At 47.5% G+C, this 22143-nt stretch overlaps 1 protein-coding gene across 1 annotated transcript in view; it reads left to right on the top strand.

Annotated features, from left to right (window-relative positions):
* LOC135036785 (high affinity cGMP-specific 3',5'-cyclic phosphodiesterase 9A-like) overlaps positions 1–22143 on the top strand; it is a 67859-nt gene that overhangs the window by 27370 nt on the left and 18346 nt on the right. Inside the window, exon 2 of the mRNA XM_063954480.1 lies at positions 7438–7566. Coding sequence (XP_063810550.1) covers positions 7438–7566 — 129 coding nt within the window. The remainder of the gene's footprint in view (positions 1–7437; positions 7567–22143) is intronic.

Below are 22143 nucleotides of genomic sequence, written 5' to 3'. Positions count from 1 at the left end.
GAACAGAAGACGAGTCGTCGGAACCAGCTGCGATTTTGGAATATTGAGAATCCAACCGTGCTGTCGCAACACTACCTGAGATAGTGCTACACCGACCTCCAACTGTTCCCTGGATCTTACCCTTATCAGGAGATCGTCCAAGTAAGGGATAACTAAAACTCCCTTCCTTCGAAGGAGTATCATCATTTCGGCCATTACCTTGACCATCCAAACGGCAGCGTCTGAAACTGATAGTGACAGTTCTGTACCACAAACCTGAGGTACCCTTGGTGAGAAGGGTAAATTGGGACATGAAGGTAAGCATCCTTGATGTCCAGAGACACCATGTAGTCCCCTTCTCTTGAATTTGAACCTCTGTATGTAAGTGTTCAAAGATTTTAGATTTAAAATCGGTCTCACCGAGCCGTCCGGCTTCGGTACCACAACAGTGTGGAATAATACCCCTTTCCCTGTTGCAGGAGGGGTACCTTGATTATCACCTGCTGGGAATACAGCTTGTGAATGGCTTCCAAAACTGCCTCCCTGTCTGCTTGTAAAGCCCCAGCGTCATGCTGAGGGCTTGGCAGAGGCGGGAGAGGGCTTCTGTTCCTGGGAACTGGCTGATTTCTGCAGCCTTTTTCCTCTCCCTCTGTCACGGGGCAGAAATGAGGAACCTTTTGCCCACTTGCCCTTATGGGAACGAAAGGACTGCGCCTGATAATATGGCGTCTTCTTATGTTGAGAGGCGACCTGGGGTAAAAAACGTGGATTTCCCAGCCGTGGCCAACAGGTCTGAAAGACCGACCCCAAATAACTCCTCCCCTTTATAAGGCAATACTTCCATATGCCATTTGGAATCCGTATCACCTGACCACTGTCGTGTCCATAACCCTCTTCTGGCAGAAATGGGACAGCGCACTTACTCTTGATGCCAGTCGGCAAATATCCCGCTGTGCATCACACATATATAGAAATGCATCTTTTAAATGCTCTATAGGCAATAATATTTTCAGTCAGGGAATCCGACCACGCCAACCCAGCACTGCACATCCAGGCTGAGGCGATTGCTGGTCGCAGTATAACACCAGTATGTGTGTAAATACATTTGAGGATACCCTCCTGCTTTCTATCAGCAGGATCCTTAAGGGCGGCCATCTGAGGAGAGGGTAGAGCCCTTGTTTTGACAAGCGTGTGAGCGCTTTATCCACCCTAGGGGGTGTTTCCCAACGCACCCTAACCTCTGGCGGGAAAGGATATAATGCCAATAACTTTTTAGAAATTATCAGTTTTTTATCGGTACGCTCGTCCGGGCACAGTATCCTAACTGAGGCTTGGAGGAGGGTCATAGGGGGAGGAGCCAGTGCACACCAGGTAGTCCTAAAGCTTTACTTTTGTGCCCAGTCTCCTGCGGAGCCGCTATTCCCCATGGTCCTTACGGAGTTCCCAGCATCCACTAGGACGTCAGAGAAATCTTGTTCAGTGTGCCGTTGTAAAAGGTTGAAAATCTCTGCCGTAGAGGATGCTGGTGTCCACATTAGTACCATAGGGTATAGACGGGTCCACTGGAAGCCATGGGCACTTTAAGAGTTTAATAGTGTGCTCAGGTGGTTTGTCAGTAATGTGTAACACATCCCTAATGGCCTCAATCATGAGCTGCACCCCCATAGCCAGGGAAGCCTCACCCCCCCCCCCACCCCCGCATATCCCCATCACCGTCCACCATGTCAGAGTCGGTATCCGCTGTTGACTTGCATAATCTGGCCAAGAGCACGCTCCTTTGGGCATATACCAGGGGAGTTTGAGGTAGTGGGGACAGAACCAGATAAAACATCTACAGATTTTCTCAAAGCCTGTGTTTCAGTCTCAGTATGAGCTACCCTAGAGGAAATCCGGGATATCATTCCCTTAATAGAAGCCACCCACTGGGGCTCAGATTCAGAGGGCTGAGACATTATATTGCATTCCTGAGTACAAGGAATGGATTCCTCTGGAGAAGATACAGAGTCCCTGAACATAGTAATGTGAGAATTACACACACACACACACACACACACACACACACACACACACACACACACGAGTAATGGAGTCAGCACACACAACGCCATTGCGCAGTTATATAATAAAAGGCGCTGAGTAACCTTATCAGACTACACAGTTGTGACTAAATACTCTCCCCCCATCCCCCTATAACCCCCTGGTACCGCACAGTATATCTGGAGTTATGTGGAGTGTCAACGCTCCCTGTCAGCGTCTCTGTGTGATGGTCTGCAGGGAGAAAATGGCGCTGGTGAGCTCCTGGGTCCGCTCTGAGAAGCTCCGCCCCCCAAAATGGCGCGTCTTCCCGCACTTTGAATTTTTTTATACTGGCCTGAGGAATTTATTGCTGGCAGTATACAGAGTCCCTGAAAGCTAAGGTGACCAGTGTACGGGTATTGCGCTGGCACAGGGCGCCCCACACAGCGTCACACCATAGTACCGCTGAGCCCTCCGGAGCGCAGCTTCAGCGCTGCACTCGCACCATTCTCACCGGATCTCCACTTGTTGGGTCGCCGGTGACCTACTCACCACCTCAATCTTCTTGCTGTTAGGGGGTGGTGGCCGTGCTGCGGGAGTGAGCGGTGGCCTCGGGGCCTTGCGATCAGCACCTTCAGGGGGTGGTCTTCAGGTTGCTGGCGGCAGGGCTCCCGACGACCACCATACCGGCGCCGGAATCCCGACCGCCGTCATACCGACAACTTTTCTCCCTCTTGGGGGTCCACGACCTCCCTGGGAGAATAGATAGGTGCTCATTTGTGCTCGCCATGCTGTCGGTATGCCGGCGGTTGGGATTCTGGCGCCGGTATGCTGGTCGCCGGGAGCCCAACTGCTGGCAACACATACTACACCCCCCTCAGGAGCTCAGTGTCCTGTCAGCGGAGCAGAGAACCATTAACTTCCAGAGTTGGTTCCTACTTCCCCCCTAAGTCCGACGAAGCAAGGAGGAGGTTACCAGCAGCCTCCCTGTAACCTCATTTACTCTACAAAACAACAAACTAAGAAAACTCCGAGGAGCTCCCCCAGCTGTGACCGGGAGGAGCCAGCCCACACTACCAAAGTCTTAAAGTGCCAATGGCTCCTAGTGGACCTGTTTACACCCCTTGGTACTAAAAGGACCCCAGCATCCTCTAGGACGTAAGAGAAATAATAGTATAGTACACTGGGATAGGGCACAAAAAAAATAAATTACAGCGGGGCAGAGCCCCTTGATGAACGGACCGAGCACCCCTGAAGGACACAGCACCCCTGGATGGATGGACATGGCACCCCCTGGATGGATGGACACGGCACCCCCTGGATGGATGGACACAGCACCCCCTGGATGGACACAGCACCCCTGGATGGACACAGCAGTCCCTGGACGGATGGACACGGCACCCCTGGACGGATGGACACGGCACCCCTGGACGGATGGACACGGCACCCCTGGACGGATGGACACGGCACCCCTGGACGGATGGACACGGCACCCCTGGACGGATGGACACGGCACCCCTGGATGGATGGACACAGCGGCCCCTGGATGGATGGACACGGCACCCCTGGATGGATGGACACGGCAGCCCCTGGATGGATGGACACGGCAGCCCCTGGATGGATGGACACGGCAGCCCCTGGATGGATGGACACGGCAGCCCCTGGATGGATGGACACGGCAGCCCCTGGATGGATGGACACGGCACCCCTGGATGGATGGACACGGCACCCCTGGATGGATGGACACGGCACCCCTGGATGGATGGACACGGCACCCCTGGATGGATGGACACGGCACCCCTGGACGGATGGACACAGCAGCCCCTGGACGGATGGACACAGCAGCCCCTGGACGGATGGACACGGCACCCCTGGACGGATGGACACGGCACCCCTGGACGGATGGACACGGCACCCCTGGACGGATGGACACGGCACCCCTGGACGGATGGACACGGCACCCCTGGACGGATGGACACGGCACCCCTGGACGGATGGACACAGCGGCCCCTGGACGGATGGACACAGCGGCCCCTGGACGGATGGACACAGCGGCCCCTGGACGGATGGACACAGCGGCCCCTGGACGGATGGACACAGCAGCCCCTGGATGGATGGACACAGCAGCCCCTGGATGGATGGACACAGCACCCCTGGAGGACACAGCAGCCCCTGGATGGATGGACACAGCACCCCTGGATGGATGGACACAGCACCCCTTGATGGATGGACACAGCACCCCTGGAGGACACAGCAGCCCCTTGACGGATGGACACAGCAGCCCCTGGATGGAAGGACACAGCACCCCTGGATGGATGGACACAGCAGCCCCTGGATGGATGGACACAGCAGCCCCTGGATGGATGGACACGGCACCCCTGAAGGACACAGCAGCCCCTGGATGGATGGACACAGCACCCCTGGATGGATGGACACAGCACCCCTGGATGGATGGACACAGCACCCCTGGATGGATGGACACAGCACCCCTGGAGGACACAGCAGCCCCGTGACGGATGGACACAGCAGCCCCTGGATGGATGGACACAGCAGCCCCTGGATGGATGGACACAGCAGCCCCTGGATGGACGGACACAGCACCTCTGGATGGAGGGACACAGCACCTCTGGAGAAGACAGCACCCCCTTGATGGATGGACACGGCAGCCCCTGGATGGATGGACATGGCACCCCCTGGATGGATGGACACAGCAACTCCTGGATGGATGGACACAGCAACTCCTGGATGGATTGACACAGCATCACTGGATGGATGGACACAGCACCCCTGGATGGACATAGCACCCCTGGATGGATGGACACAGCAGCCCCTGGATGGACACAGCAGCCCCTGGATGGATGGACACGGCACCCCTGGAGGACACAGCATCCACTGGATGGATGGACACAGCACCCCTGGATGGATGGACACAGCACCCCTTGATGGATGGACACAGCACCCCTGGAGGACACAGCAGCCCCTTGACGGATGGACACAGCAGCCCCTTGACGGATGGACACAGCAGCCCCTGGATGGAAGGACACAGCACCCCTGGATGGATGGACACAGCAGCCCCTGGATGGATGGACACAGCAGCCCCTGGATGGATGGACACAGCAGCCCCTGGATGGATGGACACAGCACCCCTGGATGGATGGACACAGCACCCCTGGAGGACACAGCAGCCCCGTGACGGATGGACACAGCAGCCCCTGGATGGATGGACACAGCAGCCCCTGGATGGATGGACACAGCAGCCCCTGGATGGATGGACACAGCAGCCCCTGGATGGACGGACACAGCACCTCTGGATGGAGGGACACAGCACCTCTGGAGAAGACAGCACCCCCTTGATGGATGGACACGGCAGCCCCTGGATGGATGGACACAGCAGCCCCTGGATGGATGGACACAGCAACTCCTGGATGGATGGACACAGCAACTCCTGGATGGATTGACACAGCACCACTGGATGGATGGACACAGCACCCCTGGATGGATGGACACAGCACCCCTGGATGGACATAGCACCCCTGGATGGATGGACACAGCAGCCCCTGGATGGACACAGCAGCCCCTGGATGGATGGACACGGCACCCCTGGAGGACACAGCATCCCCTGGATGGATGGACACAGCACCCCTGGATGGATGGACACAGCACCCCTTGATGGATGGACACAGCACCCCTGGAGGACACAGCAGCCCCTTGACGGATGGACACAGCAGCCCCTGGATGGAAGGACACAGCACCCCTGGATGGATGGACACAGCAGCCCCTGGATGGATGGACACAGCAGCCCCTGGATGGACACAGCAGCCCCTGGATGGACACAGCAGCCCCTGGATGGAGGGACACAGCAGCCCCTGGATGGAGGGACACAGCAGCCCCTGGATGGAGGGACACAGCAGCCCCTGGATGGAGGGACACTGCACCTCTGGATGGAGGGACACAGCACCTCTGGAGAAGACAGCACCCCCTTGATGGATGGACACGGCAGCCCCTGGATGGATGGACACAGCAGCCCCTGGATGGATGGACACAGCAACTCCTGGATGGATGGACACAGCAACTCCTGGATGGATTGACACAGCACCACTGGATGGATGGACACAGCACCCCTGGATGGATGGACACAGCACCCCTGGATGGACATAGCACCCCTGGATGGATGGACACAGCAGCCCTGGATGGACACAGCAGCCCCTGGATGGATGGACACGGCACCCCTGGAGGACACAGCATCCCCTGGATGGATGGACACAGCACCCCTGGATGGATGGACACAGCACCCCTTGATGGATGGACACAGCACCCCTTGATGGATGGACACAGCAGCCCCTTGACGGATGGACACAGCAGCCCCTGGATGGAAGGACACAGCACCCCTGGATGGATGGACACAGCAGCCCCTGGATGGATGGACACAGCAGCCCCTGGATGGATGGACACAGCAGCCCCTGGATGGATGGACACAGCAGCCCCTGGATGGATGGACACAGCAGCCCCTGGATGGATGGACACAGCAGCCCCTGGATGGATTGACACAGCAACTCCTGGATGGATTGACACAGCAACTCCTGGATGGATTGACACAGCACCCCTGGATGGATGGACACAGCACCCCTGGATGGATGGACACAGCAGCCCCTGGATGGACACAGTAGCCCTGGAGGACACAGCAGCCCCTGGATGGATGGACACGGCACCCCTGGAGGACACAGCATCCCCTGGATGGATGGACACAGCACCCCTGGATGGATGGACACAGCACCCCTGGAGAACACAGCACCCCCTTGACGGATGGACACAGCACCCCCTGGACGGATGGACACAGCAGCCCCTGGACGGATGGACACAGCAGCCCCTGGATGGATAACACAGCACTACTGGACGTACACAACACAAATACAGCACCCTGGACAGACACAGCACGTCTGCACTATACAAGCGCCACAGCCAGAGTGAAAATTGCGCGATCACCAGGGACCTTTATAGAATCCAAAACCTGCGAGAATCGGGATTATGACGTTTTGGAATCCGAGTCAGACGGGAAAATTTAGATCTCGGCTCGGATAGTGCTCTGCCATCACTCGTGTCGCTCACATACGCACCGCTGTGCTCTGCCGTCACTCGTGTCGCTCACATACGCACCGCTGTGCTCTGCCATCACTCGTGTTGCTCACATACGTATTGCTGTGCTCTGCCGTCACTCGTGTCGCTCATGTACGCATTACTGTGCTCTGCCGTCACTCGTGTCGCACCTGGTTCCTGCTCTTCTGTATCTCGTGTCTCAGGAATGGGGGGGGGGGGGGGGGGGCGGTGTGTTCTGGTTCTAACAATTTAAAAGTAACACAAATTCAACCATCAAGACACAACACAATACCCATGTGACAAGAGTCACCCCGGCCCCGGGTAACAATTCTCTTCCTCTTCCTGCAGAGTGACCGTGAGAAGGCGGAGGGTCTCCCAGTTACCCCCTATATGGATCGGGACACTGTGGTCAAATCCGAATCGCAGAGTTCGTTCATCAGCTTCCTGCTGCTTCCCCTGTGTGACTCCCTGTGCGAGGTACATGCTCACCTCATTCCTCTCAGTATCAGCAGCCATACAGAACAGGAGAAGTGCTACTGAGCAATTACACATACAGCATAGGAACAGATACTGAGAGTTACACTCTGCGTACAGAACAGGAGAAGTGCTACTGAGCAATTACACATACAGCATAGGAACAGATACTGAGAGTTACACTCTACGTACAGAACAGGAGAAGTGCTACTGAGCAATTACACATACAGCATAGGAACAGATACTGAGAGTTACACTCTGCGTACAGAACAGGAGAAGTGCTACTGAGCAATTACACATACAGCATAGGAACAGATACTGAGAGTTACACTCTACGTACAGAACAGGAGAAGTGCTACTGAGCAATTACACATACAGCATAGGAACAGATACTGAGAGTTACACTCTGCGTACAGAACAGGAGAAGTGCTACTGAGCAATTACACATACAGCATAGGAACAGATACTGAGAGTTACACTCTACGTACAGAACAGGAGAAGTGCTACTGAGCAATTACACATACAGCATAGGAACAGATACTGAGAGTTACACTCTGCGTACAGAACAGGAGAAGTGCTACTGAGCAATTACACATACAGCATAGGAACAGATACTGAGAGTTACACTCTGCATACAGAACAGGAGAAGTGCTGCTGAGCAATTACACATACAGCATAGGAACAGATACTGAGAGTTACACTCTGCGTACAGAACAGGAGAAGTGCTACTGAGCAATTACACATACAGCATAGGAACAGATACTGAGAGTTACACTCTGCATACAGAACAGGAGAAGTGCTACTGAGCAATTACACATACAGCATAGGAACAGATACTGAGAGTTACACTCTGCGTACAGAACAGGAGAAGTGCTACTGAGCAATTACACATACAGCATAGGAACAGATACTGAGAGATACACTCTGCATACAGAACAGAAGTGCTACTGAGCAATTACACATACAGCATATGAACAGATACTGAGAGTTACACTCTGCGTACAGAACAGGAGAAGTGCTGCTGAGCAATTACACATACAGCATAGGAACAGATACTGAGAGTTACACTCTGCATACAGAACAGGAGAAGTGCTACTGAGCAATTACACATACAGCATAGGAACAGATACTGAGAGTTACACTCTGCGTACAGAACAGGAGAAGTGCTACTGAGCAATTACACATACAGCATAGGAACAGATACTGAGAGATACACTCTGCATACAGAACAGAAGTGCTACTGAGCAATTACACATACAGCATAGGAACAGATACTGAGAGTTACACTCTGCATACAGAACAGGAGAAGTGCTACTGAGCAATTACACATACAGCATAGGAACAGATACTGAGAGTTACACTCTGCATACAGAACAGAAGTGCTACTGAGCAATTACACATACAGCATAGGAACAGATACTGAGAGTTACACTCTGCGTACAAAACAGGAGAAGTGCTACTGAGCAATTACACATACAGCATAGGAACAGATACTGAGAGTTACACTCTGCATACAGAACAGGAGAAGTGCTGCTGAGCAATTACACATACAGCATAGGAACAGATACTGAGATTTACACTCTGCATACAGAACAGGAGAAGTGCTGCTGAGCAATTACACATACAGCATAGGAACAGATACTGAGAGATACACTCTGCGTACAGAACAGGAGAAGTGCTGCTGAGCAATTACACATACAGCATAGGAACAGATACTGAGATTTACACTCTGCATACAGAACAGGAGAAGTGCTGCTGAGCAATTACACACACAGCATAGGAACAGATACTGAGAGATACACTCTGCATACAGAACAGGAGAAGTGCTACTGAGCAATTACACATACAGCATAGGAACAGATACTGAGAGTTACACTGTACGTACAGAACAGGAGAAGTGCTACTGAGCAATTACACATACAGCATAGGAACATATACTGAGAGTTACACTCCGCATACAGAACAGGAGAAGTGCTACTGAGCAATTACACATACAGCATAGGAACAGATACTGAGAGATACACTCTGCGTACAGAACAGGAGAAGTGCTACTGAGCAAGTACACATACAGCATAGGAACAGATACTGAGAGTTACAATCTACGTACAGAACAGGAGAAGTGCTACTGAGCAATTACACACACAGCATAGGAACAGATACTGAGAGTTACACTCTGCGTACAGAACAGAAGAAGTGCTACTGAGCAATTACACATACAGCATAGGAACAGATACTGAGAGTTACACTCTACGTACAGAACAGGAGAAGTGCTGCTGAGCATATACACATACAGCATAGGAACAGATACTGAGAGATACACTCTGCGTACAGAACAGGAGAAGTGCTACTGAGCAATTACACATACAGCATAGGAACAGATACTGAGAGTTACACTCTACGTACAGAACAGGAGAAGTGCTGCTGAGCAATTACACATACAGCATAGGAACAGATACTGAGAGTTATACTCTGCGTACAGAACAGGAGAAGTGCTACTGAGCAATTACACACACAGCATAGGAACAGATACTGAGAGTTACACTCTGCGTACAGAACAGGAGAAGTGCTGCTGAGCAATTACACATACAGCATAGGAACAGATACTGAGAGTTACAATCTACGTACAGAACAGGAGAAGTGCTACTGAGCATTTACACACACAGCATAGGAACAGATACTGAGAGTTACACTCTGCATACAGAACAGGAGAAGTGCTGCTGAGCAATTACACATACAGCATAGGAACAGATACTGAGAGATACACTCTGCATACAGAACAGGAGAAGTGCTACTGAGCAAGTACACATACAGCATAGGAACAGATACTGAGAGTTACACTCTGCGTACAGAACAGGAGAAGTGCTACTGAGCAATTACACATACAGCATAGGAACAGATACTGAGAGTTACACTCTACGTACAGAACAGGAGAAGTGCTGCTGAGCAATTACACATACAGCATAGGAACAGATACTGAGAGTTATACTCTGCGTACAGAACAGGAGAAGTGCTACTGAGCAATTACACACACAGCATAGGAACAGATACTGAGAGTTACACTCTGCGTACAGAACAGGAGAAGTGCTGCTGAGCAATTACACATACAGCATAGGAACAGATACTGAGAGTTACAATCTACGTACAGAACAGGAGAAGTGCTACTGAGCATTTACACACACAGCATAGGAACAGATACTGAGAGTTACACTCTGCATACAGAACAGGAGAAGTGCTGCTGAGCAATTACACATACAGCATAGGAACAGATACTGAGAGATACACTCTGCATACAGAACAGGAGAAGTGCTACTGAGCAAGTACACATACAGCATAGGAACAGATACTGAGAGTTACAATCTACGTACAGAACAGGAGAAGTGCTACTGAGCAATTACACACACAGCATAGGAACAGATACTGAGAGTTACACTCTGCATACAGAACAGGAGAAGTGCTACTGAGCAATTACACATACAGCATAGGAACAGATACTGAGAGTTGCACTCTACGTACAGAACAGGAGAAGTGCTGCTGAGCATATACACATACAGCATAGGAACAGATACTGAGAGATACACTCTGCATACAGAACAGGAGAAGTGCTACTGAGCAATTACACATACAGCATAGGAACAGATACTGAGAGTTACACTCTACGTACAGAACAGGAGAAGTGCTGCTGAGCAATTACACACACAGCATAGGAACAGATACTGAGAGTTACACTCTGCGTACAGAACAGGAGAAGTGCTGCTGAGCAATTACACACACAGCATAGGAACAGATACTGAGAGTTACACTCTGCGTACAGAACAGGAGAAGTGCTGCTGAGCAATTACACATACTGCATAGGAACAGATACTGAGAGTTACAATCTACGTACAGAACAGGAGAAGTGCTACTGAGCAATTACACACACAGCATAGGAACAGATACTGAGAGTTACACTCTGCGTACAGAACAGGAGAAGTGCTGCTGAGCAATTACACATACAGCATAGGAACAGATACTGAGAGTTACACTCTGCATACAGAACAGGAGAAGTGCTACTGAGCAATTACACATACAGCATAGGAACAGATACTGAGAGTTACACTCTGCATACAGAACAGGAGAAGTGCTACTGAGCAATTACACATACAGCATAGGAACAGATACTGAGAGTTACACTCTGCGTACAGAACAGGAGAAGTGCTACTGAGCAATTACACATACAGCATAGGAACAGATACTGAGAGTTACACTCTGCATACAGAACAGGAGAAGTGCTACTGAACAATTACAAATACAGCATAGGAACAGATACTGAGAGTTACACTCTACGTACAGAACAGGAGAAGTGCTGCTGACCATATACACATACAGCATAGGAACAGATACTGAGAGTTACACTCTACGTACAGAACAGAAGTGCTACTGAGCAATTACACATACAGCATAGGAACAGATACTGAGAGTTACAATCTACGTACAGAACAGGAGAAGTGCTACTGAGCAATTACACATACAGCATAGGAACAGATACTGAGAGTTACAATCTACGTACAGAACAGGAGAAGTGCTACTGAGCAATTACACACACAGCATAGGAACAGATACTGAGAGTTACACTCTGCGTACAGAACAGGAGGTGCTACTGAGCAATTACACATACAGCATAGGAACAGATACTGAGAGTTACACTCTACGTACAGAACAGGAGAAGTGCTGCTGAGCATATACACATACAGCATAGGAACAGATACTGAGAGTTACACTCTACGTACAGAACAGAAGTGCTACTGAGCAATTACACATACAGCATAGGAACAGATACTGAGAGTTACACTCTGCGTACAGAACAGGAGAAGTGCTACTGAGCAATTACACATACAGCATAGGAACAGATACTGAGAGTTACACTCTGCGTACAGAACAGAAGTGCTACTGAGCAATTACACATACAGCATAGGAACAGATACTGAGAGTTACACTCTGCGTACAGAACAGAAGAAGTGCTGCTGAGCAATTACACATACAGCATAGGAACAGATACTGAGAGTTGCACTCTGTGTACAGAACAGGAGAAGTGCTGCTGAGCAATTACACATACAGCATAGGAACAGATACTGAGAGTTACACTCTACGTACAGAACAGAAGTGCTACTGAGCAATTACACATACAGCATAGGAACAGATACTGAGAGTTACACTCTGCGTACAGAACAGGAGAAGTGCTACTGAGCAAGTACACATACAGCATAGGAACAGATACTGAGAGTTACAATCTACGTACAGAACAGAAGTGCTACTGAGCAATTACACACACAGCATAGGAACAGATACTGAGAGTTACACTCTGCGTACAGAACAGGAGAAGTGCTACTGAGCAATTACACATACAGCATAGGAACAGATACTGAGAGTTACCATCTGCGTACAGAACAGAAGTGCTACTGAGCAATTACACATACAGCATAGGAACAGATACTGAGAGTTACACTCTGCGTACAGAACAGGAGAAGTGCTACTGAGCAATTACACATACAGCATAGGAACAGATACTGAGAGTTACCATCTGCGTACAGAACAGAAGTGCTACTGAGCAATTACACATACAGCATAGGAACAGATACTAAGAGTTACACTCTGCGTACAGAACAGAAGAAGTGCTGCTGAGCAATTACACATACAGCATAGGAACAGATACTGAGAGTTACCATCTGCGTACAGAACAGAAGTGCTACTGAGCAATTACACATACAGCATAGGAACAGATACTGAGAGATACACTCTGCGTACAGAACAGGAGAAGTGCTGCTGAGCAATTACACATACAGCATAGGAACAGATACTGAGAGTTACACTCTATGTACAGAACAGAAGTGCTACTGAGCAATTACACATACAGCACAGGAACAGATACTGAGAGTTACACTCTGCGTACAGAACAGGAGAAGTGCTGCTGAGCAATTACACATACAGCATAGGAACAGATACTGAGAGTTACACTCTGCATACAGAACAGGAGAAGTGCTACTGAGCAATTACACATACAGCATAGGAACAGATACTGAGAGTTACACTCTGCGTACAGAACAGAAGTGCTACTGAACAATTACAAATACAGCATAGGAACAGATACTGAGAGTTACACTCTACGTACAGAACAGGAGAAGTGCTGCTGAGCATATACACATACAGCATAGGAACAGATACTGAGAGTTACACTCTACGTACAGAACAGAAGTGCTACTGAGCAATTACACATACAGCATAGGAACAGATACTGAGAGTTACACTCTACGTACAGAACAGAAGTGCTACTGAGCAATTACACATACAGCATAGGAACAGATACTGAGAGTTACACTCTGCGTACAGAACAGGAGAAGTGCTACTGAGCAATTACACATACAGCATAGGAACAGATACTGAGAGTTACACTCTGCGTACAGAACAGAAGTGCTACTGAGCAATTACACATACAGCATAGGAACAGATACTGAGAGTTACACTCTGCGTACAGAACAGGAGAAGTGCTACTGAGCAAGTACACATACAGCATAGGAACAGATACTGAGAGTTACAATCTACGTACAGAACAGGAGAAGTGCTACTGAGCAATTACACACACAGCATAGGAACAGATACTGAGAGTTACACTCTGCGTACAGAACAGGAGAAGTGCTACTGAGCAATTACACATACAGCATAGGAACAGATACTGAGAGTTACACTCTACGTACAGAACAGAAGTGCTACTGAGCAATTACACATACAGCATAGGAACAGATACTGAGAGTTACACTCTGCGTACAGAACAGGAGAAGTGCTACTGAGCAAGTACACATACAGCATAGGAACAGATACTGAGAGTTACCATCTGCGTACAGAACAGAAGTGCTACTGAGCAATTACACATACAGCATAGGAACAGATACTGAGAGTTACACTCTGCGTACAGAACAGGAGAAGTGCTGCTGAGCAATTACACATACAGCATAGGAACAGATACTGAGAGTTACACTCTATGTACAGAACAGAAGTGCTACTGAGCAATTACACATACAGCATAGGAACAGATACTGAGAGTTACACTCTGCGTACAGAACAGAAGTGCTACTGAGCAATTACACATACAGCATAGGAACAGATACTGAGAGTTACACTCTGCGTACAGAACAGGAGAAGTGCTACTGAGCAAGTACACATACAGCATAGGAACAGATACTGAGAGTTACCATCTGCGTACAGAACAGAAGTGCTACTGAGCAATTACACATACAGCATAGGAACAGATACTGAGAGTTACACTCTGCGTACAGAACAGGAGAAGTGCTGCTGAGCAATTACACATACAGCATAGGAACAGGTACTGAGAGTTACACTCTATGTACAGAACAGAAGTGCTACTGAGCAATTACACATACAGCATAGGAACAGATACTGAGAGTTACACTCTGCGTACAGAACAGAAGTGCTACTGAGCAATTACACATACAGCATAGGAACAGATACTGAGAGTTACACTCTGCGTACAGAACAGGAGAAGTGCTACTGAGCAAGTACACATACAGCATAGGAACAGATACTGAGAGTTACCATCTGCGTACAGAACAGAAGTGCTACTGAGCAATTACACATACAGCATAGGAACAGATACTGAGAGTTACACTCTGCGTACAGAACAGAAGAAGTGCTACTGAGCAATTACACATATAGCATAGGAACAGATACTGAGAGTTACACTCTGCATACAGAACAGGAGAAGTGCTACTGAGCAATTACACATACAGCATAGGAACAGATACTGAGAGTTACAATCTACGTACAGAACAGGAGAAGTGCTACTGAGCAATTACACACACAGCATAGGAACAGATACTGAGAGTTACACTCTGCGTACAGAACAGGAGAAGTGCTACTGAGCAATTACACATACAGCATAGGAACAGATACTGAGAGTTACACTCTACGTACAGAACAGAAGTGCTACTGAGCAATTACACATACAGCATAGGAACAGATACTGAGAGTTACACTCTGCGTACAGAACAGGAGAAGTGCTACTGAGCAATTACACATACAGCATAGGAACAGATACTGAGAGTTACCATCTGCGTACAGAACAGAAGTGCTACTGAGCAATTACACATACAGCATAGGAACAGATACTGAGAGTTACACTCTGCGTACAGAACAGAAGAAGTGCTGCTGAGCAATTACACATACAGCATAGGAACAGATACTGAGAGTTACACTCTGCATACAGAACAGGAGAAGTGCTACTGAGCAATTACACATACAGCATAGGAACAGATACTGAGAGTTACACTCTACGTACAGAACAGGAGAAGTGCTACTGAGCAATTACACATACAGCATAGGAACAGATACTGAGAGTTACACTCTACGTACAGAAAGGGAGAAGTGCTACTGAGCAATTACACATACAGCATAGGAACAGATACTGAGAGATACACTCTATGTACAGAACAGAAGTGCTACTGAGCAATTACACATACAGCATAGGAACAGATACTGAGAGTTACACTCTATGTACAGAACAGAAGTGCTACTGAGCAATTACACATACAGCATAGGAACAGATACTGAGAGATACACTCTGCATACAGAACAGGAGAAGTGCTACTGAGCAATTACACATACAGCATAGGAACAGATACTGAGAGTTACACTCTACGTACAGAACAGGAGAAGTGCTGCTGAGCAATTACACACACAGCATAGGAACAGATACTGAGAGTTGCACTCTACGTACAGAACAGGAGAAGTGCTACTGAGCAATTACACACACAGCATAGGAACAGATACTGAGAGTTACACTCTGCGTACAGAACAGGAGAAGTGCTGCTGAGCAATTACACATACTGCATAGGAACAGATACTGAGAGTTACAATCTACGTACAGAACAGGAGAAGTGCTACTGAGCAATTACACACACAGCATAGGAACAGATACTGAGAGTTACACTCTGCGTACAGAACAGGAGAAGTGCTGCTGAGCAATTACACATACAGCATAGGAACAGATACTGAGAGTTACACTCTGCATACAGAACAGGAGAAGTGCTACTGAGCAATTACACATACAGCATAGGAACAGATACTGAGAGTTACACTCTGCATACAGAACAGGAGAAGTGCTACTGAGCAATTACACATACAGCATAGGAACAGATACTGAGAGTTACACTCTGCGTACAGAACAGGAGAAGTGCTACTGAGCAATTACACATACAGCATAGGAACAGATACTGAGAGTTACACTCTGCATACAGAACAGGAGAAGTGCTACTGAACAATTACAAATACAGCATAGGAACAGATACTGAGAGTTACACTCTACGTACAGAACAGGAGAAGTGCTGCTGAGCATATACACATACAGCATAGGAACAGATACTGAGAGTTACACTCTACGTACAGAACAGAAGTGCTACTGAGCAATTACACATACAGCATAGGAACAGATACTGAGAGTTACAATCTACGTACAGAACAGGAGAAGTGCTACTGAGCAATTACACATACAGCATAGGAACAGATACTGAGAGTTACAATCTACGTACAGAACAGGAGAAGTGCTACTGAGCAATTACACACACAGCATAGGAACAGATACTGAGAGTTACACTCTGCGTACAGAACAGGAGGTGCTACTGAGCAATTACACATACAGCATAGGAACAGATACTGAGAGTTACACTCTACGTACAGAACAGGAGAAGTGCTGCTGAGCATATACACATACAGCATAGGAACAGATACTGAGAGTTACACTCTACGTACAGAACAGAAGTGCTACTGAGCAATTACACATACAGCATAGGAACAGATACTGAGAGTTACACTCTGCGTACAGAACAGGAGAAGTGCTACTGAGCAATTACACATACAGCATAGGAACAGATACTGAGAGTTACACTCTGCGTACAGAACAGAAGTGCTACTGAGCAATTACACATACAGCATAGGAACAGATACTGAGAGTTACACTCTGCGTACAGAACAGAAGAAGTGCTGCTGAGCAATTACACATACAGCATAGGAACAGATACTGAGAGTTGCACTCTGTGTACAGAACAGGAGAAGTGCTGCTGAGCAATTACACATACAGCATAGGAACAGATACTGAGAGTTACACTCTACGTACAGAACAGAAGTGCTACTGAGCAATTACACATACAGCATAGGAACAGATACTGAGAGTTACACTCTGCGTACAGAACAGGAGAAGTGCTACTGAGCAAGTACACATACAGCATAGGAACAGATACTGAGAGTTACAATCTACGTACAGAACAGAAGTGCTACTGAGCAATTACACACACAGCATAGGAACAGATACTGAGAGTTACACTCTGCGTACAGAACAGGAGAAGTGCTACTGAGCAATTACACATACAGCATAGGAACAGATACTGAGAGTTACCATCTGCGTACAGAACAGAAGTGCTACTGAGCAATTACACATACAGCATAGGAACAGATACTGAGAGTTACACTCTGCGTACAGAACAGGAGAAGTGCTACTGAGCAATTACACATACAGCATAGGAACAGATACTGAGAGTTACCATCTGCGTACAGAACAGAAGTGCTACTGAGCAATTACACATACAGCATAGGAACAGATACTGAGAGATACACTCTGCATACAGAACAGGAGAAGTGCTGCTGAGCAATTACACATACAGCATAGGAACAGATACTGAGAGTTACACTCTGCATACAGAACAGGAGAAGTGCTACTGAGCAATTACACATACAGCATAGGAACAGATACTGAGAGTTACACTCTGCGTACAGAACAGAAGTGCTACTGAACAATTACAAATACAGCATAGGAACAGATACTGAGAGTTACACTCTACGTACAGAACAGGAGAAGTGCTGCTGAGCATATACACATACAGCATAGGAACAGATACTGAGAGTTACACTCTACGTACAGAACAGAAGTGCTACTGAGCAATTACACATACAGCATAGGAACAGATACTGAGAGTTACACTCTACGTACAGAACAGAAGTGCTACTGAGCAATTACACATACAGCATAGGAACAGATACTGAGAGTTACACTCTGCGTACAGAACAGGAGAAGTGCTACTGAGCAATTACACATACAGCATAGGAACAGATACTGAGAGTTACACTCTGCGTACAGAACAGAAGTGCTACTGAGCAATTACACATACAGCATAGGAACAGATACTGAGAGTTACACTCTGCGTACAGAACAGGAGAAGTGCTACTGAGCAAGTACACATACAGCATAGGAACAGATACTGAGAGTTACAATCTACGTACAGAACAGGAGAAGTGCTACTGAGCAATTACACACACAGCATAGGAACAGATACTGAGAGTTACACTCTGCGTACAGAACAGGAGAAGTGCTACTGAGCAATTACACATACAGCATAGGAACAGATACTGAGAGTTACACTCTACGTACAGAACAGAAGTGCTACTGAGCAATTACACATACAGCATAGGAACAGATACTGAGAGTTACACTCTGCGTACAGAACAGGAGAAGTGCTACTGAGCAAGTACACATACAGCATAGGAACAGATACTGAGAGTTACCATCTGCGTACAGAACAGAAGTGCTACTGAGCAATTACACATACAGCATAGGAACAGATACTGAGAGTTACACTCTGCGTACAGAACAGGAGAAGTGCTGCTGAGCAATTACACATACAGCATAGGAACAGATACTGAGAGTTACACTCTATGTACAGAACAGAAGTGCTACTGAGCAATTACACATACAGCATAGGAACAGATACTGAGAGTTACACTCTGCGTACAGAACAGAAGTGCTACTGAGCAATTACACATACAGCATAGGAACAGATACTGAGAGTTACACTCTGCGTACAGAACAGGAGAAGTGCTACTGAGCAAGTACACATACAGCATAGGAACAGATACTGAGAGTTACCATCTGCGTACAGAACAGAAGTGCTACTGAGCAATTACACATACAGCATAGGAACAGATACTGAGAGTTACACTCTGCGTACAGAACAGGAGAAGTGCTGCTGAGCAATTACACATACAGCATAGGAACAGGTACTGAGAGTTACACTCTATGTACAGAACAGAAGTGCTACTGAGCAATTACACATACAGCATAGGAACAGATACTGAGAGTTACACTCTGCGTACAGAACAGAAGTGCTACTGAGCAATTACACATACAGCATAGGAACAGATACTGAGAGTTACACTCTGCGTACAGAACAGGAGAAGTGCTACTGAGCAAGTACACATACAGCATAGGAACAGATACTGAGAGTTACCATCTGCGTACAGAACAGAAGTGCTACTGAGCAATTACACACACAGCATAGGAACAGATACTGAGAGTTACACTCTGCGTACAGAACAGAAGAAGTGCTACTGAGCAATTACACATATAGCATAGGAACAGATACTGAGAGTTACACTCTGCATACAGAACAGGAGAAGTGCTACTGAGCAATTACACATACAGCATAGGAACAGATACTGAGGGTTACAATCTACGTACAGAACAGGAGAAGTGCTACTGAGCAATTACACACACAGCATAGGAACAGATACTGAGAGTTACACTCTGCGTACAGAACAGGAGAAGTGCTACTGAGCAATTACACATACAGCATAGGAACAGATACTGAGAGTTACACTCTACGTACAGAACAGAAGTGCTACTGAGCAATTACACATACAGCATAGGAACAGATACTGAGAGTTACACTCTGCGTACAGAACAGGAGAAGTGCTACTGAGCAATTACACATACAGCATAGGAACAGATACTGAGAGTTACCATCTGCGTACAGAACAGAAGTGCTACTGAGCAATTACACATACAGCATAGGAACAGATACTGAGAGTTACACTCTGCGTACAGAACAGAAGAAGTGCTGCTGAGCAATTACACATACAGCATAGGAACAGATACTGAGAGTTACACTCTGCATACAGAACAGGAGAAGTGCTACTGAGCAATTACACATACAGCATAGGAACAGATACTGAGAGTTACACTCTACGTACAGAACAGGAGAAGTGCTACTGAGCAATTACACATACAGCATAGGAACAGATACTGAGAGTTACACTCTACGTACAGAAAGGGAGAAGTGCTACTGAGCAATTACACATACAGCATAGGAACAGATACTGAGAGATACACTCTATGTACAGAACAGAAGTGCTACTGAGCAATTACACATACAGCATAGGAACAGATACTGAGAGTTACACTCTATGTACAGAACAGAAGTGCTACTGAGCAATTACACATACAGCATAGGAACAGATACTGAGAGTTACACTCTGCGTACAGAACAGGAGAAGTGCTACTGAGCAAGTACACATACAGCATAGGAACAGATACTGAGAGTTACCATCTGCGTACAGAACAGAAGTGCTACTGAGCAATTACACATACAGCATAGGAACAGATACTGAGAGTTACACTCTGCGTACAGAACAGGAGAAGTGCTGCTGAGCAATTACACATACAGCATAGGAACAGATACTGAGAGTTACACTCTATGTACAGAACAGAAGTGCTACTGAGCAATTACACATACAGCATAGGAACAGATACTGAGAGTTACACTCTGCGTACAGAACAGAAGTGCTACTGAGCAATTACACATACAGCATAGGAACAGATACTGAGAGTTACACTCTGCGTACAGAACAGGAGAAGTGCTACTGAGCAAGTACACATACAGCATAGGAACAGATACTGAGAGTTACCATCTGCGTACAGAACAGAAGTGCTACTGAGCAATTACACATACAGCATAGGAACAGATACTGAGAGTTACACTCTGCGTACAGAACAGGAGAAGTGCTGCTGAGCAATTACACATACAGCATAGGAACAGGTACTGAGAGTTACACTCTATGTACAGAACAGAAGTGCTACTGAGCAATTACACATACAGCATAGGAACAGATACTGAGAGTTACACTCTGCGTACAGAACAGAAGTGCTACTGAGCAATTACACATACAGCATAGGAACAGATACTGAGAGTTACACTCTGCGTACAGAACAGGAGAAGTGCTACTGAGCAAGTACACATACAGCATAGGAACAGATACTGAGAGTTACCATCTGCGTACAGAACAGAAGTGCTACTGAGCAATTACACATACAGCATAGGAACAGATACTGAGAGTTACACTCTGCGTACAGAACAGAAGAAGTGCTACTGAGCAATTACACATATAGCATAGGAACAGATACTGAGAGTTACACTCTGCATACAGAACAGGAGAAGTGCTACTGAGCAATTACACATACAGCATAGGAACAGATACTGAGGGTTACAATCTACGTACAGAACAGGAGAAGTGCTACTGAGCAATTACACACACAGCATAGGAACAGATACTGAGAGTTACACTCTGCGTACAGAACAGGAGAAGTGCTACTGAGCAATTACACATACAGCATAGGAACAGATACTGAGAGTTACACTCTACGTACAGAACAGAAGTGCTACTGAGCAATTACACATACAGCATAGGAACAGATACTGAGAGTTACAC

The sequence above is a fragment of the Pseudophryne corroboree genome, unplaced genomic scaffold, assembly GCF_028390025.1.
Source record: "Pseudophryne corroboree isolate aPseCor3 unplaced genomic scaffold, aPseCor3.hap2 scaffold_656, whole genome shotgun sequence".
NCBI lineage: Eukaryota > Metazoa > Chordata > Amphibia > Anura > Myobatrachidae > Pseudophryne > Pseudophryne corroboree.
Note: the sequence above shows the minus strand (reverse complement) of the source record. Positions and strands in the feature narration are given on the sequence as shown.